Genomic DNA, 26809 nt, shown 5'->3' with positions numbered 1-26809 from the left:
TATGTCAATTGGTGCCTCTAATGTTACATTATTTAGAAGGGTGCACTTTTCTTGAGGGGGCATGTGCCCCTCAGGCCCCCTTGAGTCTGCTCCTGCACTCATCAGGTTAACATTATGAATGCACCTAATTACATTTCTCTCATTTCTCTTCAGACTTCACAGATTATCCGTGTTTGATGCTTATATCTCACTAACATTTTGCATTGCACTTTTCATCCATGCTTCATAAAATCTGCTTTGTACATCAACAGAGGAATTTTTTTATTGTCAGCAGAAGTAAAATCTCTTAAAACTATTTTCACCCTTTCTTTATTCTAGCAATTGTCGTTTCATTAAAGCCATTCCCAGGACTAATTAGATCACCAGACTAACAATTACCAACTACTTGTGGGACCCGTGAATATTTCACAGAATTAATAGATAACCACAGATAACCCAATAGGTTATCTGTTAACCTTTCCTAGGGGAAAAAGACACTGAAATATTGATGATATGTTGGTATGTGAGCTGTTGAATTGTCAGAAAACTTTATCTAAAAACCTGAAACCCGTTTCACTCTTTGCCTTATTCTCTTTTTCTCTCTCTCTTTTCTTTCCCTTCAACTAATGCCGTGAAAGCATTACAATTACATTCCCTTTACCTCATGTCATGGACGCTTCTCTCTCCCTCTTTTCTTTCTCCCTCTTTTTCTCTAATCATGTACAAACAATAACTCTGAGCACCTTTTCAAACTCCATCCATCTAACACCCGTGGACATATTTACAAAGTAAGAAAACAGCACAGCTCCCATGACTTCAGGAAACATTTTTTCACGCTGAGAGTTGCTGAAGCATGGAACAAAGTGGCGGCATCAGTTGTTAGTTGTCGGAGCACTGCATCCTTCAAAACTTCCATGCTTCCTGAGATTCGCCAACACTACACTTGATTTTCTCCCCTCCATACACACACAAGCATGTATCTGACTCATACACTGTTCACTTTCCAGACATTTGTACATTACTGCATGTACTTTATATGCACTTTCTGACAAGTTGAGGTGCACCTGAGCACTGTATACAATAATTTCATCATTATAAAGCATTACTGACAGGCTAAGTGACACAATGACAAACAGAATTATTATAACACTTGCACTATGACCTGGCAACGCTGGGTCATAGTGCTAGTGCATGCATATACAGCTCCGTGCGTGCATACATACACGTGAGTACTGTCCAAATCTCCGACCAGTCACATACAGCTAGCTGGCATTCAATTGGTGTATCAAGTTTCGGGCATTTTGATTGAGTTTTAGACAGAAAATTCACAAAAAAGTCACTTCTATTGATTTTTTAATGCCTTCTGGGTGACTGGGGAAATGTAAAGATGTGCACAACCACCCTTGGATGGTTTTGAATGACCATAGAAAGTGCGAGCCCTCTAATTGAAAAATTGTGGATTTGTATAAAGGACATGCACACAGACATTTTGCCGTTTATATATATAGAGATATCTAAACTGCCTTAGCCATTCAGGGACCTTATTTCATGGGTACTCTATTTTAACTATTCTTCAGTATTCTGACAACCAACTCCTCTGTACTACATTTTAAGCTCTGGTTCTTTGTCGCTGTCAGAAATCTTGCTGCATTTTTCTATGTTCTTTCATTACACTGAGTAATAATATTAGATTCCTACTTATTCTCTTCATACATATTGAATAAAATTACTTCCCAGAAAGCATTGCAACATTGTGCTCTTTGTTAATTTAAAAATAAATGTGCCCTTTTAAAGGCTAGCCAGGCTCATGGGCCCAGTACCCCAGTTTCTATGGTGCATGTGTTCCCCAGCTGTACGGGACGCCTGTCCATTGCAGCGTTACTCATTTTTGCCAGCTGAGTGGACTGGAGCAATATGAAATGAAGTGTTTTGCTCAAGAACACAACGCATCGCCCGGTCCAGGAATCGAAATCACAATCTTACAATCATGGTGCTGACACCCTAACCACTAAGCCATGTGCCTCCACCTTTGTTAATTTGGTCTATGTTAAATCGACCCTAGTATACTAGGAGAAATACAATGGATGCTTTAGCAAATGCAGACTCAGTTCTTTTTGCTCTGTTACAACCATGCAGTCTGACCATTTTTCTCTTCCTGATACAAACCACTTTACATCAGACCAGTGCCGGTGGCACGTAAGAGGACCATCCAAACGTGACTGTTGCCAGCACCACCCCTACTGACCTCCATGCTGGTGGCACGTAAAAAGCACCATCCGATCTTGGCCGTTGCCAGCCTCGCCTGGCCTCCGTGCCGGTGGCACGTAAAAAGCACCCACTACACTCACGGAGTGGTTGGCGTTAGGAAGGGCATCCAGCCGTAGAAACCTTGCCAGATCAGACTGGGCCTGGTGCAGCCTTCTGGCTTCCCAGATCCCAGTTGAACCGTCCAACCCATGCTAGCATGGAAAGCAGACGCTAAATGATGATGAATGGGTGCATTTTATTGTGCCATTGACACTAGAGATGCTGACCCCAGCAAGAAAGAATTCAGAGAGCCTCTGACTCTATGTTTGTTTCTTCCTTTACTACGGGGTCTGTACAGTTTGATGCCTCTTAACACATATCACTTCTCAGTGTGGATTGGGTGCATTTTATCATGCTATTGGCTCTTCAAAGGTGGTCCCATGCAAGAGAACTGAAAAGAGAAACACCACAGCTTTCTCCAAATGTGTATAGAAATTGAAAAACAATTTGAGGGATGCAGTTCTCCGACAACTAACAACTGAGGCTGGCAGTTTTGTCGTCATTCTGATGTCAACTTGTTAATCATTGAACATATAAAACCCTACATAAATGGAAAAAAACAAGTCCAACATTGAACAGTGGAAAATTATTACATCATACTGAGTACTTTGTTTATTCTACTACTTGCCACACCACACACACACACACACGTGTGTGTATATATATATATAATATATATTTGGCAACCTCCTGGCTTCCCAGACCCCGGTTGAACCGTCCAACTCATGCTAGCACGGAAAACAGACGTTAAACGATGATGATGATGATTTCGTTTTGGGATTTAGTTTGCAAGATTCTTTATATGAGTTCGTGTGTTGAAGCATACATATACTGTTGTGTCTGGGGAGAGTCATTTTCTTTTTGTGCCTTATAATTTAACACACTCACTGGTAAAATTTCCACTTGTTTTGTATTTTTATTTTCCTAAAATTTTCATTGCATCTTGCAACCTTCTCAATAGTTGAAAAGGTTGCAAGACGCAACGAAAATTTTAGGAAAATAAAAATACAAAAACAAGTGGAAATTTTATCAGTGAGTGTGTTAAATTATAAGGCACAAAAAGAAAATGACTCTCCCCAGACACAACAGTATATATATTTATATATATATAGTAGAAATGTATGTGCTAGCTGCACAACAAAAATTATTGTATAGGTTGTTGTCGCTCTTGATAGAATCTACATTAGACTCCTTTTATTACATGACCTGGTAGAGTTCAAGCAACTATTACAAAGCCAATACATTGTGTAGTGAAGAGTACATCTGTATGAGAGAAAAAGAAGAAAAATATGAAAATTATATTTCTTTTGTAGCACGTTCTTATGATTGATAAATGGCAAATACAATTTACAAAGCACATTTGATCATACTGATTGTATCATCAGGCTGAGCCAAAATATAATGAGACACACCTTAAGAAATGGTTGATGACCTAAGGGTGTGGTGGAGATGAGATAGAGTGGGTAGTCAACTATAACAGCATAGGGTAGGACTCAGCACACAGGATATGGGGAAGGAGGTCAGCTGAATGTCTAAACCCATGCAGGCCAAAACAAGAACTAGGGCACTAAACTGATCAGGTTACCTTGAACTGTGTGGTTTACAGGTAGGTAGACAATGCAGTGCCATTGTAAACAATACCAGCCAAACAAGATCTAAGGTTTTCTGCTTGGGGAAGGAAGTGGAGGTGTCATTTTTTATACAAAATTTTCACACATAGTGAGCTTCAAAAGAGTAGTCCTCACATACATGGATATGTATGTGGTACTCCAAGGTGACCACAGTCAAATGACTGAAACAAAGAAAAGAATATATATATATATATATATATATATATATATATATATATATATATATATATATATATATATATATAGGCACAGGAGTGGCTGTGTGGTAAGTAGCTTGCTAACCAACCACATGGTTCTGGGTTCAGTCCCACTGCGTGGCATCTTGGGCAAGTAAATTCTGCTATAGCCCCGGGCCAACCAATGCCTTGTGAGTGGATTTGGTAGACGGAAACTGAAAGAAGCCTGTCGTATATATGTATATATATATTTCTTTACTACCCGCAAGAGGCTAAACATAGAGGGGACAAACAAGGACAGACAAAGAGATGAAGTCGATTACATCGACCCCAGTGCGTAACTGGTACTTATTTAATCGACCCTGAAAGGATGAAAAGCAAAGTCGACCTTGGCGGCATTTGAACACAGAACGTAACGGCAGACGAAATACGGCTACGCATTTCGCCCGGCGTGCTAACGTTTCTGCCAGCTCGCCGCCTTAAATATATATATATGTGTGTGTTTGTGTGTCTGTGTTTATCCCCCTAGCATTGCTTGACAACCGATGCTGGTGTGTTTATGTCCCCGTCACTTAGCGGTTCGGCAAAAGAGTCTGATAGAATAAGTACTGGGCTTACAAAGAATAAGTCCTGGGGTCGATGTGCTCGACTAAAAGGCGGTGCTCCAGCATGGCCGCAGTCAAATGACTGAAACAAGTAAAAGAGTATATATATATAGCATGGAAAACGGACGCTAAACGATGATGATGATACATGCAGGCACACACACACTATATCACTATTACTATGAATTCAGTTAACTCGGGCAGTTACATGTTATTTTAAGGCATCTAACATTTGCTTCTGCATCAAAATTTGTTGCCACAATTTTTATTTGGTGATATGGTGACCATTTTCTTCATTCAACAAACAAGGAACTGGTGTATTTTTGTTTAGTCGTGCATTCTAAACCTCTAGGTCAGTCAGCACACCTTTGAGCTGCACAGATCAGAGAGATTTTAATTAGCAATACAGCTATTACCTTTGAGCTGACTGAAAATCATGCTTCTCATCTGAATATTGTCACCATATATACCAACATCCCCAGAGCAAAAACCACCCAGTCTGTTTTCAACTATCTCATGCCTTTTTATCAAACATGAGCTATAAATATATGCTAAAATTCTTTTGAAAGGCCCCTTTGAATGCATTGGCCCAGTGGTTAGGGCAGCGGACTTGCGGTCGGAGGATTGCGGTTTTGATTTCCAGACCGGGAGTTGTGTGTGTTTATTGAGCGCAAACACCTAAAGCTCCACGAGGCTCTGGCAGGAGGTGGTGGAGACCCCTGTTGTACTCTTTCACTACAATTTTCTCTCACTCTCTCTTCCTGTTTCTTGAGTAACGCTGCAATGGACTGGCGTCCCGTCCAGCTGGGAGTAACACATACGCCACAGAAACCAGGAAACCGGGCCCTTGAGCCTGGCTAGGCTTGAAAAGGGCGACGTTTATCGCTTTTTCATTGATTATAAATGCTTTTGTTATACACAAATGTTAACTTTTGCAAATAGGAAAAATTATTGTTGTTTTTAATTACTGCTCTCAACTTTTTCTTATTAGGTGTTGTCACTATTTACCTGGTGTCTTTTTCTAGATTAGTCTTTTATACTGCTGTCTATTCAGATGACTTGCTTTGATGAATGGAGGAGATATGTCAGAAAAAAGGACTCAACAAGTCAGTCTGTTGTAACAAAAACTTTTTGTGATGTAACATACTACCAAATGTATATAAGTGCTTACAGCAAATGTAAGTGACAATGTTCTAGTTTTTTTTTTTCTTTTTTGTTCATTTCTAATCATTATGCAAAACTGTTCCAGTGTTAATTGCATTTTCACTATGCTCAAATCTTTGTGTATGTGTGTATTTACTCTCTTTTACTTGTTTCAGTCATTTGACTGCGGCCATGCTGGAGCACCGCCTTTAGTCGAGCAAATCGACCCCGGGACTTATTCTTTGTAAGCCCAGTACTTATTCTATCGGTCTCTTTTGCCGAACCGCTAAGTGACGGGGACGTAAACACACCAGCATCGGTTGTCAAGTAATGCTAGGGGGACAAACACACACAAATACATATATATATATATATATATATACACATATATACGACAGGCTTCTTTCAGTTTCCGTCTACCAAATCCACTCACAAGGCATTGGTCGGCCCAGGGCTATAACAGAAGACACTTGCCCAAGATGCCATGCAGTGGGACTGAACCCAGAACCATGTGGTTGGTTAGCAAGCTACTTACCACACAGCCACTCCTGCGCCTTTTAATATTCTATAAAATATTACTATTACTTCATTATTCCATTTTTCAAAGTAGATGCCTGCATTTCTAACCCTAACCACTAATCCACATGCCTCCACAAACTGTAAAAATACAACAAAAAAAAAACAGTGTAAGGCATTTTAAAAAATGTATCTTTTAAATGTGATTTTCTTCAAAAACTGTCTACAGAGAAATCTATATTGACAAAATGCAATGTAATAATTCATTAGTTTTTAACCCTTTCGTTACCATACTTATTTTGAGATGCTCTGTGTTTCTTTCAATTACTTCAAATATAACGAAGAATTTAGTAAAATAATTTAGTTATTATTAAGCTAGTGTTAGGAACATTAATTGTGACTAAAGTTTGGTGGAAGATTTTAATTTAGAATTTTTGAAAACAAGACATTTGCACTACAGAGCCAGAGCCGGTTTCAGCCGGGTTGGTAACGAAAGGGGTAATGTTAATTTGTCTTAAAACAATCTTCTCCAACACTGTGCAAAATTATTCCTGAGGAATTGCATCTAGTGATTTAGAAATTCACAAAAGTTCTTTTAGTGAAGCAGTGGTGTGAGGTGTTCTCTGTGATTTTCATATCTTTCCTGAAAGCACCAAGATGATATTTGAAACTTTTCCAATCAAGTACCGAAAGTCAACTGTGGATTCTATCCATCAAGTACATCCAGTTATCTCTCCAATACCTCCATTAATTATAATTTCATAATCTGAAAACTTGTGATTTTCTGATCGTTAGTGCAGTATCTCACCATCATAAGTAGTTTCATTTAACCCTTTCGTTACTATATTTATTTTGAGATGCTCTGTGTTTCTTTCAATTAATTTTAAATATAACGAAGAATTTAGTAAAATAATTTAGTTATTATTAAGCTAGTGTTAGGAACATTAATTGTGACTAAAGTTTGGTGGAAGATTTTAATTTAGAATTTTTGAAAACAAGACATTTGCACTACAGAGCCAGAGCCGGTTTCAGCCGGGTTGGTAACGAAAGGGGTAATGTTAATTTGTCTTAAAACAATCTTCTCCAACACTGTGCAAAATTATTCCTGAGGAATTGCATCTAGTGATTTAGAAATTCACAAAAGTTCTTTTAGTGAAGCAGTGGTGTGAGGTGTTCTCTGTGATTTTCATATCTTTCCTGAAAGCACCAAGATGATATTTGAAACTTTTCCAATCAAGTACCGAAAGTCAACTGTGGATTCTATCCATCAAGTACATCCAGTTATCTCTCCAATACCTCCATTAATTATAATTTCATAATCTGAAAACTTGTGATTTTCTGATCGTTAGTGCAGTATCTCACCATCATAAGTAGTTTCATTTAACCCTTTCGTTACTATATTTATTTTGAGATGCTCTGTGTTTCTTTCAATTAATTTTAAATATAACAAAGAATTTAGTAAAATAACTTAGTTATCATTCAGCTAGTGTTAGGAACATAAATTGTGACTAAGGTTTGGTGGAAGATTTTAATTCAAAACTTAAGAAAACAAGACATTTGTACAACAGAGCCAGAGGCGGTTTCAGCGGGTTGGTAACGAAAGGGGTAATGTTAATTTGTCTTAAAACAATCTTCTCCAACACTGTGCAAAATTATTCCTGAGGAATTGCATCTAGTGATTTAGAAATTCACAAAAGTTCTTTTAGTGAAGCAGTGGTGTGAGGTGTTCTCTGTGATTTTCATATCTTTCCTGAAAGCACCAAGATGATATTTGAAACTTTTCCAATCAAGTACCGAAAGTCAACTGTGGATTCTATCCATCAAGTACATCCAGTTATCTCTCCAATACCTCCATTAATTATAATTTCATAATCTGAAAACTTGTGATTTTCTGATCGTTAGTGCAGTATCTCACCATCATAAGTAGTTTCATTTAACCCTTTCGTTACTATATTTATTTTGAGATGCTCTGTGTTTCTTTCAATTAATTTTAAATATAACAAAGAATTTAGTAAAATAACTTAGTTATCATTCAGCTAGTGTTAGGAACATAAATTGTGACTAAGGTTTGGTGGAAGATTTTAATTCAAAACTTAAGAAAACAAGACATTTGTACAACAGAGCCAGAGGCGGTTTCAGCCGGGTTGGTAACGAAAGGGTTAAAGAAATATTTACCAAATTAACAAAATCTTTAAAACCATTTTCAAATATTTTCACCTGATTTTTTTGTTGTTTTATTTATTTATCTTTATGTTATTTTATTTTCACAGGTCTTTGGAGCAGGTTTGATATCCATTTCTTATGTTGATTCTATCATCATGAACGATTCTGCTAATTCTATGGAAAACTCAAATGTTGAGAAGCATTTCCAGTGTGATCAGTGTTCATTCACTACAGAGTTTCATTCAGATTTGGTACATCATCTCAGTCAAGTCCATAACGAACAACAGACATTTCTTGGAAATGTGTCCGATATAAGTGAGGATGCAGCTATTGACAAAGGAAATAACAGTACCCCGGTCGGTGGACTGGATGATGAGAAACGTAGGTTATTTCACTGTGAGAGTTGTTCTTTTTCTTCTCCATTCCGTAGTAAAATTGTAAGTCATTGTGTTGTCCATTCCGATGCCCGTCCTTTCATCTGTGATCTTTGTGATTATGCTGCAAAAAGAAAATATGATCTAAAGAAACATATGCATTTCAAACATAAAGTTTTCCAATCTGGATTCATACCACTCCCCAACCAACCATCAATTGATAATTCTTCTTTACGATTTGTAACTAATCAGTATGGAGTTAATGAACACGAATCTCGATTGACTGCCACAAATACAAATTATCCTAATGAATCTGTCCAATATTCTAAAAACATTTCTTCTGTGAAAATGGAATCTGAGACTAGTGAAGATGACTGTTATATTATTGATGAAAGTTTATCAGTTCAAGATTCCTTTCCCAATGCAAGCATGTTGAATCTTTCCAATGTCACATCATTGAACAAACAATCTGTTTCTGATTTTCAGGAGCATGCAAATAGATCCCTTGTATCTGCTGCTCCTCAGAGTAGTACAGCTTCCGATCACATATCGGTTCCAGGACTGACCAAATCTTCTTCTACATATTTCCCCCTGCAACCATCTGGTTTGTTTTCAAAAGATCATCTCCCTATTCGTCAAACACCTCCACAATCCCTTGAAAGTGGCCAATCACCTGCTTCAAGAACTTCACCCTTTATCAAAGACATTGGTGTAACAAGTACCATTGCTGAAACGAGCTCTCATTCTTCTACAGCGACAGTTTCTAGTTCAAATGTCTCAGACAAATGTATTGGCAACAGTCGAAGTTTTACATGCCCACATTGTAATATCCTTTATTTTGACAATGCACTTTATGTGATGCATATGGGCCTTCACGACCCTGAAAACCCTTGGCAGTGCAATTTATGTGGTGACATTTATCATGATGTTTATAGTTTCACTTCACATTTTATCAATGAACACAGACAGTAATTTATCAATGAATCACATTATATGACAGGTAGCGAAAATGAAGTTTCTGCTGAACTTAAGATGTGTCATATTTTATATAATGTATGACTACTACCACTAAAATAATAAAGTCACTCTGTACTTCACTACCTACTAATAAACTACCATCATATGTATGCTCTCTCACAAACATACACACATGTTGATACACTACAATTTTATACATTTTTTGTTAAGTATAATTTTATTGTAATTTTTAATCAGATTTTTTTGTTGTCTTTTCATTCATTTTGGGATTTACAATTAATTCTATCCATTCCACTTTCTTTCTCTCTCTCTCTCTCTGTTTCTCTGTCTCTCTCATCTTCTTCTTCTTCTCTCATATAACAATTCTTTGTGAGCTTGAAGTGGAGATAAATAGGATGGTCTAAGCTTTTAGCATTTCATTTCCTTCTGCACTTCATGTCCACTGGATGTTTACATGAATACATGGTATGAATTTAATATATACTAGCACTATGACCCGGCAACACCAGGTCATAGTGCTAGTGCATGCATATACAGCTGCGTGCGTGTGCACATACATGCAAGTACTCTCCAAATCTCTGACCAATCACATACAGCTAGCTTGCATTCAATTGGCGTATCAAGTTTCGGGCATTTTGATTGAGTTTTGGATAGAAAATTCGCAAAAATGTCACTTCTATTAATTTTTTTAATGGCTTTGCGGGGTGACTGGGGAAATGTAAAGATGTGCACAACCACCCTTGGATGGTTTTGAATGACCATAGAAAGCATGAGCCCTCTAACTGAAAAATTGTGGATTTGTATAAAGGACACACACGCAAACATTTTGCCGTTTATATACATAGAGATAAATAAGAGATTACACACTATTTTAACACATTAAACTGTAAATATTCACACATTTTCTGTCTATCTTCTCTGCTCATTTCTATTCTCTCTCTCTCTCTCTCACACACACACACACATTAACACATGTATACTATATATATTTGTATTGGAAGCTGAAACTAGAAACTTCACTGTTGATAATCTTAAGTTTTAGTTGCTAACACATTTCATTGCAAATGTTTTCGACAAATGTAATTGCACAGGGAAATATTAGGGTGTGTGGTAAGTAATTGTGTTTTACCAGAAAGGATATAAAAACGAACATGAACTATGTTTATCTGAATAGGTTAATCAAGAACGTAATCACCATTGTTTTCAAGAACTGCAGCCCAACAGGAAAGTAACTTTTTTATGCTATGTTCAAAGAAACCTTTTTTTTTTCCTGAAAAAAAAGTCTGAAAGACTGATTTCAACTTCCTCTCTGTTTCTGAATATGTTGCTTCTTATAAAATCTTCTAGTGATCAGAACAGATGGAAATCCATAGGTGCTAAGTCAGGTGAGTATGGATGATGTGGAAGAACTTTCCATCCTGACAATCTTATTTTTTCTTGGGTTTGTTTTGAAAAGTGTGGCTGTGAAGAATAACACCTTTTCTGTTTACAAAAGATGGCCACTTTCGACATAATTCTTTATTTACAAGAGCAAGTTGTTGGCAATAGGCATATGCTTTGATGGTCCTTCCATATTCCAAAAGCTCATAATGGATGATACTATTCATGTCCCACCAAACACAGAGCAAGGATTTTTATGGATGGAGTTCTAGTTTTGGTGTTGGCACTGGCCTCTCAATTCATGATAACCATTGTTGTTTTCGGTTTCTGTTATGATGCAAAACCCATTTTTCTTCACCTGTAACAGTGTGCTGCAAAAATGACAGGTCGTTATTCCTGGTTAGAAGGCTGCTGCAGATTGTGTTCAGTTCTTGTGTGGACGCCCCCAGATGATGAAGTAGACTAGCCCAATACGTAGATATAGAGGGAGAAGTCTAGACATCGGGAGTTGAATAGAGGTCATCGGGACGTGCGATATAACAGTGATGACGAGGATTTCGTAGCTCATACAGCCACTGTGTAGTATTGCGATATAACAGTTCTCAAGCGTAAACTCTTGTGGAACCCAAATTCCCTCTTTGCATGATTTCCCAAATTTGCTCGAGATGTCTGTGGATAGTTGAACATGACACATTAAATCTTGGTGCTTCGATGTGGATCTGATACAATGGTCTCATTCAAAACGTCAATTAGAGTGGGTTGTCTTCCAGAGCAAGGCTTGTTGGATGTGTCACAATCACATCTTTAAACTTTTCAAACCACAGCTGACATGTATGAGTTTTCACTGCCTCTGGATACACTTCACAAATGTTTTTCATTGCTTCCGTAACAGTACTTTTCTTTCGAAACTCATACAGTAAGCAATGGCGAATATGTTGTTTCATAAGGTTCTTGTCCTCCATGGAGTTTATTACTGAAATAACTATGAAAGACACACTACCAGATAGAAAGGATGAAATACTATTTTTAGACAGTTCCACCCATTTGATCATGGCTCTGACATGATTGGTTGATTCATATTTCATAGTAGTGAAAAAATGCAATTACTTTCTGAATACCCTATACATTAAAACAATGGAGTGAAGACTGAAGATTCAGCCTCGAATTTATAATTAAATGCAACCATATTTATTGAATATATGTATGTGCATAAATACATATACAAGTGAGTGTACAAATGAAAAAAATGCACTCAGCACCAGAGTTAAATGTATTATTTAAAATAGTTTGATTCGGCTCCATGTGACTTCAAGTTTTGCAGGCCCCTTATAGAAACCTATCTCTTTCAGGCTTAGATTACCAAATATGTGTGTGTGAATGAATGTATATATATTCATTCAAAACTGATTATTCACTCCGTCATTACTTACACTGTGTATAATTCTTTAGTCAACAAGCAGATGAATGAAAAGACTTGGTTGGTGTCTTTTAGGTTCTTATCATATAGGGAGAGTTTAGGAAAAAAACAAATGATGAAGACAGGTGGTGTACAAAACAAACAGATGTATTAGTATAAGGCTCAGGAATAGAAAAAGTCTTTTACATTTCGAGCCTATGCTCTTCTACAGAAAGGGACACAGAAAAAAACAAGGAGAGAAAAAATGTGTGTAGTGGCTAACGATCTATCATGGCGACTTCTTATCATATATACTAGTTAGTGTCAATACTGCCTTACTTCCCCTTGTGCCAGTGGCACGTAAAAGCACCTACTACACTATCTGAGTGGTTGGCGTTAGGAAGGGCATCCAGCTGTAGAAACCCTGCCAGATCAAGATTGGAGCCTGGTGCAGCCATCTGGTTCGCCGGTCCTCAGTCAAATCGTCCAACCCATGCTAGCATGGAAAGTAGACGTTAAACGAAATGATGATGGTTAGGTAGTCCGCAGCTTGACTTAGTGGGAGGAGTTGGTGTTAGGAGAGAATTCTTTTAAAATAGTCCATATACTTGCCACACATGCCATGTGAGGGTGCTGACAGTCAGTCAAGTATCTGTGTAGAAGTTATTTTTATGACCAATGGTCTATGATGGTATGATGGACTAGTGTTAGAATAGGGAGGTGCCATTTGAACAATACTCCAACTTATAAGGATATGGATTCTGTTGTCCTTTAGCTTCCAAATACATAGCAATGCCATGTTTGAAAAAGCTTTACATGTAAAACCAAGCAAGCTTTCACAGTATAGAATTATACTGGGACAATAGTATAGATGTCTCCTATAACATGTATGGCCACAGCATTGACAGATTAACAAAAGAATTAAATAGATATATTTGAGCCATACTCTATAATGATATCACAAAGTGGTTTCATAGAAAAATTAGTATGTAGGCCACACACCACACAAAACAGTAGATCTTAGAAGTGAGACATTATTTGGTTCAACCTGCTCTTTACTCTTTTACTTGTTTCACTCATTTGACTGTGACCATGCTGGAGCACCGCCTTTAGTTGAGCAAATCAACCCCAGGACTTATTCTTTGTAAGCCTAGCACTTATTCTATCAATCTCTTTTGTTGGCCTGGTGAGGTATATTTATTTTATTTATTTTTATTTTATCTAGTTTCAGCTCACGGGCTGTGGCCATGCTGGGGCACCGCCATTCAGTGTTGCTACATGATTTTACTTCACAAATGCTTTTTAATAATTGCCATTTGGTGCATGAGAGAGTTCGATGCAGCTGCCCTCATCTGCACCTCCTGCCGTGAAGTTGGTTCATCTGGGACACCTGACAGGAAGAGATCCAGTTTTATTTTAAAGACATCTGCATCCACCCCATGCAGGTCTCTCAGGTCCTTCGGGAGGATATTGAAGAGCTGTGGACCTCTGAAGCCCAGGCTATCACAGTATCTTGTCCTACATCTTGATGGCAAATTTGGAGTCCTTAGCACTATGCAGTGGCGCCGTAAAAGGAGTTAAGTTCTGATGCTATCTTGTATTATCTATGTTACTTGAAAACCAGGACATGTTAAGTGCATACAAGATTCCCATTAAGGATATTTGGGAGAAGATTAGTGTCATAGTTAAGAGTGTAACATAAAATTCATTGGACCAATAAAGAATCCTCCACATGGCTTCTTTGTTTGCTACAGCCAGTAGCTAACTCTTCTTTAAATAATAAACTGCCAACTTAAAATGGATAAAGTAATTTGGGGTATTATATGCCAGGAAAGAACATAGTCAAAGCTTGAATGCCAGTAAAACTAGGTTCATCATGCAAAATTATTTTGTTCCCAACACTTATAAATACTACTAGAGAGTGACTAAATCTTGGTTCAAAACAAATCTAAAAACACCTATAAAGCTGTTTTCCAAAATACTGTATGAAATATTAGGGGTACCAAAAAATAATGTTACATTTTATGTAGTGAGTTCACATCAACATAAAACATATCGTTAATATATCTATTCATTCAAAATATAATCTTCATCTTTAACCCTTTCGTTACCATATTTATTTTGAGATGCTCTATGTTTCTTTCAATTACTTTAAATATAACAAAGAATTTAGTAAAATAACTTAGTTATCATTAAGCTAGTGTTAAGAACATAAATTATGACTAAGGTTTTGTGGGAGATTTTAATTCAAAACTTTTGAAAACAAAATATTTGTACTACAGAGCCAGAGCCAGTTTCAGCCGGGTTGGTAACTAAAGGGTTAATGACATTTTCCCATCACAAATCTAGTTTCCTGATTCCTTAAGTTCTTTGGAACAGTTTGACCGGGAGGAGCAAATTCTTTGTGGACAATCCTTTTTGCATTGATGAAACTAATCAGCAGCATCTTGACATTGGACTTCACTTGATGTGCTTTTGCGGGGCCTGGTGACATCGAATGCTTCCATTGACTTGATTGCTGCTTCATTTCTGGGTTGTAGCTGTAGCTCCAGCTTTTGTCACCAGTGATAACCTTTGTAAAAGGTCTGGATCAACTTCCAGCTGTTTTTTCAGTTCAATACTTCCATTGTTGTGACTGCTTTTGACCTTCCATGATGAAGGCAAGCTACTAATTTTGTTGCAAGTCTTTTCACTTGGAATTCTTCACTCAAAATTCATTGGCAGGAGTTCCAGGACACACCAGTCATATCAACAAATCCATCAATTGTTTGGCAACGGTCCTCTAAGATCAGTTTATGAATTTTCCTGATGTCTTCATTCACTTGGGAGGTCGACAGTCACTCTGAACGAGGTTGGTCTTCAAGCAACAAGTGATCATTCCTAAAGCATGAAAATCACTTGTAAACTTGTGTTTTGCTCATAGCAGTGTCCTTGTAAGCTATATGAGGTATGACAACTGTTTTGGCAGTCATTTTTCCCAGCAGAAAACAGAATTTCACAGAGGCACGCTGTTCTTTCATTTCAGCCATTGCAAAAATTGACAAACGGGGGAGAAGCACTGAAAAACAAAGACACACCATGTGACAGTACAACTTCACACGACGATGATGGTCAGCAGACTGGTGCCCGAGGGTTGCATCAGGTGGCTTTTAGTAGCGGAAGACTGAACCACAACAGGCTTGTCTCACAGAGAACATTTCCGGCTACTTTTGGGTACTTCCTCGTATATATATTCATCATCATCATCATCATTTAACGTCTGTTTTCCATGCTAGCATGGGTCGGACGGTTCGACCGGGGTCTGGAAAGCCAGGAGGCTGCACCAGGCTCCAGTCTGATCTGGCAGTGTTTCTACAGCTAGATGTCCTTCCTAACGCCAACCACTCTGTGAGTGTAGTGGGTGCTTTTTACGTGCCACTGGCACAGGGGCCAGAGTGGGCTGGCAACGTCCACGATCATTTGGTGCTTTTTATCATCATCATCATCATTTAGTGTCCGCTTTCCATGCTAGCATGGGTTGGACGGTTCAACTTGGGTCTGTGAAGCCAGAAGGCTGCATCAGGCCCAGTCTGATCTGGCAGTGTTTCTACGGCTGGATGCCCTTCCTAATGCCAACCACTCCATGAGTGTAGTGGGTGCTTTTTACGTGCCAGACGGAGCTGGCAAACGGCCATGGACGGATGATACTTTTTACGTGCCACCGGCACGGGGGCCAGGCGAGGCTGGCAACGGCCACGAACGGATGGTGCTTTTACATGCCAGCAGCACAGGGGCCAGGCGAGGCTGGCAACGGACACGAACGGATGGTGCTTTTACGTGCCACCAGCATGGAGGCCAGTCGGTGCGGCGCTGGCAACGGCCACGATCGGATGGTTCGCTTACTTGTCACCGGCACTGGTACTACAGCTGCAATTTCCATTGATGTTGATCGACTTCGATTTTGGTTCTGCTATATATATATCATAAAAGACAGCTGTAAAATAATAGATGACAATACCCTAGAAATGTCAGCTTCTGAAACAAAAAACAATACAAAGTCCATTAATGAACACATTACTACTATACACCCTTATAATATAGGGTAGCCAGGTATTTCTTCTATAGGAAGAGCCTATCGGCAGCTGATTTAAAGCCACCTTCCTCTTTCTAATTCACCCCACCCCCGACACACACTTAGTCATAAAGGGTTTTTTTGCTTTTCCATTCTTTTCTGCCTTGCAACCTCACTAGTGCTGGTGACACGGAAAAAAGCATGCAGTACACACTGTAAGGGTGGTTGGTGTTATGAAGGGATATCCAACTGTAGAATATATGCCAAAGTAGGCACTGGGGTTTGGTACAGCCCTGTGGCTTGCTGGATCCTGTCAAACCACCGAACCCCTACCAGCATGGAAAACACACAAATGATGATGACAAAAATAATATCAGTCACAACACAACCACTGTGTGACAACCGAACTGAATTTGACATGTTCTTCAATACCATGAAATATTATTGATAGGATGAACCTACACTTTTACCTTTCAACTGCAAAATTAAATTTCAAGGTTAAATATTAATGATTTTAAAAATAAAATAATAATAATAATAATGAACTTATTGTATACAGTGCTCAGGTGCATCACAACTTGTCAAAAGTGCATATAAAGTATATGCAGTAATGTACAAATGCCTGGAAAGTGAATAGTGTATCAGTCAGATACATGCTACTGGTCAGATACATGATACATCTATCATTTTACAACTGTCTTTTATGATATATATATATATATCAAAAGTAGAATTAGAATTTTTTGCAAGTCACATTGCCTCAATAAACTGGACATATTTCAGCAAAATATAGTTTCAATCATGACATTTCTCAACAAAAGATTGATTGGTATATAAAACCCCTTTCCGTAGTTAAGAGTAATGAAATTTTTTATAAGAGGGTTTGAAGGGGCACAAAACTGTAGGCTTTCCTGAACAAAAATCTCCAGATTTTGAAGCAATCTGCAATAATTTTGGGATCTTTTTGGTTTGAACGGCAGTTTTTTCTAGCCATGTCATATGAAATTATCACCCATAATTATGACCCTAGTATCGATCTATTGCATTTCAATCTGTTTTAGGGTTAGAGATGGGGAAGGGTATCTTTTTTCTTCAGAAATGTAAATAAACCCAATCTGTTTCTTAAATGAGAGACATATTCATACGGCACAGAATGTTTTCACCTCAATAAACGTCATTGATTGGTTGAAATTGGAGAAAAAAAACAACAAATATCTTACAAACTATAGAATTTTCTCAATAAAGCCAAGAGAAAAAGATGTTTTATAAACACATTCTACCAGTATACGAAGTTTAAAAGTGTTTAGTTACGTGGAAATTATTTTTAAAAACTGCTGTTCAAACCGAAATTATCCTAATCTTTTAACTACAGATAAGAAAAATTGTCAATTATTGCTATTAGTGGCAGTTCCTCTTGAAATGCAACTAAAATTCCCAGACGTTTAGCTATCACAACCCATGGGAAAATGTCTCTAAAACAGCTGCAGCTCACAAAGTAATTGCTTTTGACACTCCCCAGTTGCCTCCCTTTACAATACGCAATTAGCGCAAGGACAGAGGCTTTGCAAGCTCAGACAAGTCCTAACATGCGACGAGCTTCAACCAATGAAATCCAACTTGCAAGTACACGTTTGGCTCTAATATATGCAAATTTTCACAATATCACATTATTTCTAGGAACTTTGGCTTATTTGTGAAAGATTAACGACGAAGTGGATTTATTGACTGTTTCCAATTAAATGTACTCAACTATATATATATCTATTTGTATGTCTGTCTTTCCACATGTGTGAAAAAGTGAAGAAAAATTGCTTTTCTGATAATTATTTTCTACTTTAATGATGTTTATATATAGTGGCTGTGTGGTAAGTAGCTTGCTAACCAACCACATGGTTCCGGGTTCAGTCCTACTGCGTGGCATCTTGGGCAAGTGTCTTCTGTTATAGCGCCGGGCCGACCAATGCCTTGTGAGTGGATTTGGTAGACGGAAACTGAAAGAAGCCTGTCGTGTATATGTATATGTATATGTGTGTTTGTCCCCCTAGCATTGCTTGACAACCGATGCTGGTGTGTTTACATCCCCGTCACTTAGCGGTTCGGCAAAAAGAGACCGATAGAATAAGTACTGGGCTTACAAAGAATAAGTCCCGGTGCCGATTTGCTCGACTAAAGGTGGTGCTCCAGCATGGCCGCAGTCAAATGACTGAAACAAGTAAAAGAGAAAAGAGTATATATATTTACAAAATTTAGAGGACTGACCACCAAAAGTGGACGGTCAACATGCTAGTGGTCAGTCCTTTAAATTTTGTATGTAAAAAATATTTTAATCTTCGGATTTTTTAATATGCTAGGCCACTGGTTTTAATTGATTAATATCAATTTCTACCCTTATTAAATTATATATCTTTATATATAAAAGTGAAGTTGTGTGTCTGTCTCCTACGAATTAGATTCCTAACTACTCCCACATTTTGCGGTGCAGTTTAACCAAAACCGGGTATCTTATAGTCTTGATTCATATCGAGCCCTTCTGGGTATTAGCGCGCGTCTACGATTTAAAAAAAAATTTACCATCATTTTTTTCCATTTTAATGCATTTTTTCGCTATTATATAAGGGAAGTAACTCTCTAAAAATGTCAACGATTAAAAAAAAATTTACCATCATTTTTTTTTCCATTTTTAATGCATTTTTTTGCTATCTTTTGGCTATAACTCTCTAAAAATGCTTATATAGTTATTTCCCTTACAAATCCGAGCAACGCCGGGCGATACTGCTAGTATATATATATATATCGTGACTGTTTTCTCAGTGGTCAGAGATTTTGCCTAAAAAGTCTTTGATTTGGGACTAAGTTTCTTGCTTTAAAAGCAATTTTCACACTGCGCTAAGATTTCTTTTACTATAAGTTTTGTCTAAAGCGGGGAGCTGGCAGAAACGTTAGCATGCCGGGCGAAATGCGTTGCCGTATTTCGTCTGCCGTTACGTTCTGAGTTCAAATTCCGCCGAGGTCGACTTTGCCTTTCATCCTTTCGGGGTCGATAAATTAAGTACCAGTTATGCACTGGGGTCGATGCAATCGACTTAATCAGTTTGTTTGTCGTCTCTGTGTTTAGCTCCTTGTGGCTAGTAAAGAAATAGGTATTTCATCCGTCTTTACGTTCTGGGTTCAAATTCTGCCGGAGTCAACTTTAACTTTCATCTTTTCGAGGTCGATAACATAAGAACCAGTTCAACACTCGGAACGATTTAATCGACTTAACCCATTGAACCAAAATTTGAAACCGATATAAGTTTGGTTTCTCTTGGTGCTAGGAGAGGGTTTACAAACACACACGTATTCTACAGATACATACACAGATACTCATACAAGTTGAGATAAGTCAAAACAAAAACAAATAAAATAAAGATAAGGGAAAAAACGAAACAAATATTGATTTTGTGCACCATTTTATGGAATATACTTCGCACTTAGACAATTGGCACCAGACGCACTGTAAGGACCATTGGAAATGAGGCACCTTTTCGCTTTTGTTTAGTATGGTTCTTGGAGAAATTCTGAGATGAACCTGATATATTACTAACTGTCTCGGTCATTTGGGAGATCTTCAACACCAGTTGAAGATCCTAAGCCTACAGCCTTTTGCCTTGGCTTGTATCTGGAGCTTAGACTTTCTCCACCAACAAAGTAGAGAGTGTCTAAGAGGTTTGAGCAAACCTTGTTGAACCTAAAATTCTACGAGTATAGCTATTTTTTTTCTTTTCTTCTGTTTAAATTTTTTTTTTTTTTGAAGCCATATGGTGATTGTTAGTTGGTGATGCATGTAAATCTGATAGGCTGGATGCTATTGACCAGCACGTAGGGTTAGTGATAATCTTCCTAGATGCTAGTAGACAGCCATCGTGTGTGAATGTGTATAGGTTTTTCATGAATGAGTGTTGAATAACGTGAAAATTCAACAGAATGCTTGGCGAAAATATCTAGAGACACCTGTATGAAAATACCTAGGGACGTCTGCTATATGAAAATCAATACTAAAGTATACACCAACACAGCTGATGCAGCAAATGCAGAGATTTGAAGCAATTATACTATTTTTTTTTTTTTTACTTGTTTCAGTCATTTGACTGCGGCCATGCTGGAGCACCGCCGTTAGTCGAGCAAATCGGCACCGGGACTTATTCTTTGTAAGCCCAGTACTTATTCTATCGGTCTCTTTTGCCGAACTGCTAAGTGACGGGGACGTAAACACACCAGCATCGGTCGTCAAGCAATGCTAGGGGGACAAACACACATATATATACATATATACGACAGGCTTCTTTCAGTTTCCGTCTACCAAATCCACTCACAAGGCATTGGTCGGCCCGGAGCTATAGCAGAAGACACTTGCCCAAGGTGGGACTGAACCCGGAACCATGTGGTTGGTTAGCAAGCTACTTACCACACAGCCACTCCTGCGCCTATACCCCTACTAATGAGGAAAAGTCATTATCTAAATTAATTAATAATCCTCAATCTTTTTGTATCTCAGTGCTCACTTTCACAGAATGGTGTTTTACAAACGTCCCTTCCTTGTATTTTTGCAAAAACGAAAACATAAAATCCCAACTGAATATTTTAAACAGAAGCTAATGTAGTGCGGTGGTTTATTTTCTCTTTTAGCTCATCCAGCATGTGCCTCTGTTTTTTTTTAAATATGGCATTCCATCGGTTACGACGACGAGTATTCTAATTGATCCGATCAAAAGACCAACCTGCTTGCGAAATTAATGTGCATGTAGCTGAGCACTCCGCAGACACGTATACCTTTTAATGTAGCTAAGTGAACTGGAGCAACGTGAAATAAAGTGTCTTGCTCAAGGACACAACGCGTCGCCGGGAATTGAACTCACGATCCTGAGCCGAATACCCAACCACTAAGCCACGCGCTTTCACTTTTTTAAGTATATGGAAAGGATTGCGTGAACTAGGGCTTCTTGTGTTAAATTTTTATGAAAATTAATAAAGAAGGCGAGTACGTATATAACGAAATTGTAGTGCACTTTGGTGCCTCATTAATCATGTTTCTGCGCTTAAAAAATACAATGTCCCTTCTAAGAAAAAATTTACGACTATTCTAAACACCAACATCCACTTGCTAGCCTCCAATGTTCCTGAGGGGACATTACTGTCCAGATGAACCACCACTGATAATAGTGGTAAAGAATGAGAGAGAGAGAGGGGGACTAGAACTAAAATTTATTGAATCTCGACTGTTTTTTGACCGATAACCTTTCTGTGTATGTAACAGGATGATTAAGAAATTCTAGAGGTGTTCTTACCCGGCAAGTGATTTGATCTGAGACCGTGTGTTGAAACTAAAACGATTGCAAGGTGGAAGACACAATTCCAAACACACAAATATTGTTAACTTTACTTTAAAATTTATCATTTGTTACGTTGCAATAACAAATAACGAATGTTTAAGTCAAGTTAATATGTTCTTCCACGCTGCAATAGTTTAAGAAATAGTTTCGAGGAGATTTACAAAATAACTGTTGTGCCTTGGGAGAGTCATTTTCTTTTTGTGCCTTATAATATAACACACTCACCAGTAAAATTTCCGCTTATTTCTTATTTTTATTTTCCTAAAATTTTCGTTGCGTCTTGCAACCTTTTCAGTAGTCAAACGAAATACAAAATAACTTCTTTTTTTTTTTTCTATTTCAATCTATTAAAAATGGGAAAATACTCCTTAAAAGATGAAGCTATCTTTCGTTTCACGTCGATGAAGCTATCTTTCGTTTCACGTACATAAAAGAACGGATAACAAAGTGAAAATTAGAATAAATGAAAGTGACAGAAAATTATAGAATTCTTAACTTTTTTTAACGATTTGGCCCCAAATAAGACTTGACGTTATTGTAAGAGATTACATAGAAGGAAAAGAAGGGGCCTACAAATTCAAAAGATGTTGATCAACAGAAAGCATAAAGAACTGAATATCAGAAATGTGTTCTCTACAAGAGATAACCAAGATTTCATCCACTAACTGCCTCTGATTTTATTGGATAGGGGCAGTAAGAAATATTTTGTAGTATTTATTCAGAGTTCCTTTAAATACCGTGAAGATCAACTCAACCGTTCGTCCTTGTGGATTCGATAAAATAACCGAGTTTATTTACATTCCATTTATATACTCAAAAAATTACTGGAAATACCAGCAAAGTAAAAATAAAATTAGGTCGCCTCTTAGTGAATTGGATATTGCGTAATTACTATTTTTAGACGTTGGGATTTCTAATACATACGCATTAAAAAATAGTTCGTTATAAATTTTACTATCTTTATTTCATTTACAATTTATTTGTAAACAAAAGTTTAATCTTTAATGCTTATATTATATTTTCAAATTCAACGTGAGTAAATAAATACTGTGAAGCATATCTATTCTATTTTAATGTGACGCGGCACTGCGTACTGATACGCACTGGGTGTTCTATTTTACTGATAGGAGAGAGAACGTTATTCGCCTCTTGGCATTTGTCAAGTGTGGTTGTTCATTCACGGCTCCCGCGTTACTGATATTGACCTGTGTGTATTTTCCTCCAAGTTTACGCAAACTATGGCGCACTTCGCTATGAACTCTGATGAATTGTCTGACAGCGATCAAGACGGTTTGATTTATTCGTTGGGTGCCCGAGAACCATCGTTTAATCTTGATTTGCTTTCAAATCCTGGAAGCTTTTCACAGGTATCAGAGTTTCTCAATTCCATAAATTCAGGCGAAGAGAGCGGAAATATCCAGTCCTCTATGGATCAAAAGTTAGATTTGAATTACGTTTCTATCCCAAACATTGGCGATACAACAATGAATACCGCTACTTTCTATGAAGGTGAGTTTTAAAAAAAATTTTTACACGCAGCTTTAATCCAAATTGAACGTCGATCTTATCAATATCATTCACCTTGTTTCTATTTTGGCTAGAATGATCCAGGTATTTTATCTTTGATACATTGCATTGATATGACTTTTTTTTTTTAGACCTGAATCATTTTGATATAAGACGAACTTAGACGATAATTTAATATATTATTATAATACATTACTATTTAATACTCCACTGTTTACTCGTTTGATAGTTCTGTTTAACCCTAGGTCAACCTTGATCTGAAGTACGCCTATGGTTTAAGGCAGTCCAGTCCTGATCATCCTATTTTCTCAGGGGAATATTGGACTATTGGCGACAAACGAAACATTGCCGGACTATTATCATCTAATGCGTCCTTTCCTTATTTCTGACCGTAGGATGTGATATAAAGGAGGTTTGGTTTACTCCCTGTAACAGATTTGGCCACCACTTAGAGACTGTCATATCAGGTTGTTATTTGTTGTGATCAGTTACTCTCGCAAGTAATGTTTCATATACAACGATTGTTTTTATTAAACTTGACTCCACTAAAACATCAGATGAAGGCACTTGGCTTTTCCAGCGCTCCAGCCTCGCGATTACAATGTTAAGAGTGTTTGATATTGCCAGTGGCAATCGGACTAAAAACGATGGGTTGCCCGAATATATACAGGGTGTCCCAAAAAAATGTATACACATAGTGGTTCGGCAAAGGAGAACGATAGAATAAGTACTAGGCTTACAAAGAATAACAAATTTACAATTATTTAAGGTGTGTATACATTTTTTGGGGACACCCTGTATATATACCTTTCTATAGATTTTTTTTTATTTACACTTTTCTTTTTAACTCATTTTTTACTGTTATTTATTTACTTTTATAAATTGCGTTTTCGAGTAGTTTTATAATTATTGTTAAACTAATGAAGCACTTTGCTAAACACAAACAGACAAGGAATTACGTACAAACACCGATATATTATTCACAATGCAACATGTATTGGGGATTACGTCAGTCTGACCTGGACACCAATTTTCCCACAACAAAATACAAATAATAAATTAGGACATTGCACATACACACATCAAACCATATATATATGGAATCAGAAACTTTTAAAATTTACGACTACTATATGAAAGGCGCTATGCGCTACCCCGCCCTTTCGTCGCGATTCATGTCTCAACATGCCCAGGGTACAATGTGTTTTGCTTATTGGCGGGGCCAATGCAGATGCGCAGGCCCCAAATCGACATATTTATCTTTCGTTATACCCTTGGAAATAATTATATAAATGAAATTAACAGCTACTAAATTAAGATTATTATTTAATTTGAAGATGGTCTGATATTCATATATTCGATTTATATATTGTTCCCTTTATTTTAATTTTCAAATCCGAGTTATTGACATTTGGTCTACTTCTTAACAAACACAACTGTCACTGGACCGATTTTTTATGTGGTTGATAGAAAAAATATCGTTGACAACATGTGTAGAACCAGTTCGTAAAATACCTCTGTTGATCTCAATCTACACCCGTTAAATAAATACTTAACAATTCTCAGATTTTGATAAGAAAATTCACCAAATTAAATACGCGTGTATTTATTGTATATGTGAGGTGGTAGTGACGGTGTGCGAGCGCGCATTCACTCTTTTCAGTCTAGGACCCGTAAGAAAGCATTTATTTATTTTACAAGTGTAAAGTTTTTTAAAAAAGGGTATTCCACTATATCCTGGCTGTTAACACTGTCCCTCCAACATTATACAAAGCTGGAAAATTGTTGTCATTTTCACACTTTGTTCCTCCGCCCTTCATTTTTAAATGATGCAATTCGCTGAAAGTTTTCAACATGCGGCTTATTTTTTACAACTTATTTCTGCGGCACCCCATGCCCCCGTAATCGATATCAGTTTAAAGTGGAAAGATGTTTCTCCAAAGTCTAGAAGAAACAAAATATTAAATTTCATTTAGATTATTATTTTTAAATTGCGATCTATTATTTTTTTAAAAAATTAACATCGTTTTTGGAATATATACTCATTTAAAATACAGCTCGATATAGGACTATATACATAGATATATAAATTAATATAATCTTTTGGGCGATCTTTCGAGCTTTGTTACATGTAAATTATTAAAGTTTTCTTTTTCAATGAATTAATCAATCCAGTCAAACTATGTATTTTGTTTGAAGATCTGATAAAACTCGAAAAAGCTTGATTCTATTAAAATCCCTAGGTTCTTACAATTATAAATTTACCTATAATTGCTCCTCATTAGTTAAAATTCATTTTATATCAGCAATGATTTTGAAACCATTTGGTGTAAAAACGAAAGTTTCTTATTTCGTTGAGAAAACTTATGCCAGATCTAAATGAGATGACATTTGAAACATATTCAAAAAGTATAAAGAGTGGACAAATGTTTTTTTTTTATTTTTCAAACTGAAATTTTTCTTCCTTTCTTTTCAGAAAATTTGTCAACAATAAAAGAATCGGATTTATATAATTCAGAACTTTGTTTGGAAACTTCACCGCCCGATTTGACAGTAGCTAATACAGTGGTCAGTGACAAAGACTACAGAAATAAACGCGAACGTAACAACATTGCTGTCCGTAAAAGCAGAATCAAAGCTAAATCGAAGAGAGCTGTTACACAGAATCGTGTGTCTCAACTCAAAGAAGAAAACAAACAGCTAGAAGAAAAAATCAAAACCCTTGTCCAAGAACTTAAATTATGTAGAAGTTTATTTGTCCAAAAAGGTTCTCCTGTTCCAGACCAACTTCAGTCAATGTTAGACGAAAACATTTTGTAAATTTTTATTCATTAACGATACGAGTTTTAAATATGTTTAACCTTGGGTTATTATACCTTAATGACTATTGAAATCCAGGACGAGTCGGAGATTTATAAATTTACAAAAATATGGATCGCACTTGTATTTCATATCGTCTCACTTTTTGCAATATTTGCATTGAATGTTTGTCAGAATTTAGCTATAGAAAAAAATGTATGAAGTGGGATGCAATGACAGAAAAATATTTTCCTATACTTTCTACAAATTGGGCAAATTTTCTTAGCGCCAAAGCAACATTTTTTTAAATGTGATTTTCATTCATTCAAAGAACCTGGTGTATCGTTAAGAACGTTATAAGAGAATGTTCTTTCAAAAATTAATGGAACTGCAATTATTTTTGTAAATATTCATT

At 37.1% G+C, this 26809-nt stretch overlaps 2 protein-coding genes and 1 long non-coding RNA gene across 7 annotated transcripts in view; 2 read left to right on the top strand and 1 right to left on the bottom strand.

Moving 5' to 3' along the window:
• LOC115212349 (DNA-binding protein Ikaros-like) overlaps window positions 1-10110 on the top strand; it is a 13160-nt gene extending 3050 nt beyond the window's left edge. For 3 of the 5 annotated variants that reach the window (XM_029781216.2, XM_029781218.2, XM_036503204.1), the window contains exons 3-4: window positions 5724-5876; window positions 8628-10110. In XM_029781216.2, the coding sequence (XP_029637076.1) occupies window positions 8676-9866 (1191 nt within the window). In that variant the 5' untranslated portion in view covers window positions 5724-5876; window positions 8628-8675 and the 3' untranslated portion in view covers window positions 9867-10110. The remainder of the gene's footprint in view (window positions 1-5723; window positions 5877-8627) is intronic. The other 2 variants (XM_029781217.2, XM_036503203.1) reach the window with 2 other exon arrangements.
• Window positions 4713-23254, bottom strand: LOC118763591. The gene is made up of 3 exons (XR_004999342.1): window positions 23117-23254; window positions 11296-11298; window positions 4713-4723 (listed from the first exon to the last, which is right to left on the bottom strand). It is a non-coding gene; the product is annotated as an uncharacterized LOC118763591 (long non-coding RNA).
• Window positions 23191-26809, top strand: LOC115212294 (CCAAT/enhancer-binding protein epsilon). The gene is made up of 2 exons (XM_029781139.2): window positions 23191-23577; window positions 26072-26809. The coding sequence occupies exons 1-2, from the start codon at window positions 23307-23309 to the stop codon at window positions 26413-26415; spliced, it is 615 nt and encodes a 204-aa protein (XP_029636999.1). The 5' UTR covers window positions 23191-23306; the 3' UTR covers window positions 26416-26809.

The sequence above is a fragment of the Octopus sinensis genome, linkage group LG5 (genome assembly GCF_006345805.1).
Source record: "Octopus sinensis linkage group LG5, ASM634580v1, whole genome shotgun sequence".
NCBI lineage: Eukaryota > Metazoa > Mollusca > Cephalopoda > Octopoda > Octopodidae > Octopus > Octopus sinensis.
This window is presented reverse-complemented; position numbering and strand designations above follow the sequence as displayed.

Excerpts from the sequence above, each read along its gene's own strand:
- LOC115212294 (XM_029781139.2), top strand. The coding sequence starts at position 23,307 with ATGGCGCACTTCGCTATGAACTCTGATGAATTGTCTGACAGCGATCAA. Across the intron at positions 23,578-26,071 it reads TACCGCTACTTTCTATGAAG|AAAATTTGTCAACAATAAAA; the intron begins GTGAGTTTTAAA and ends CTTTCTTTTCAG.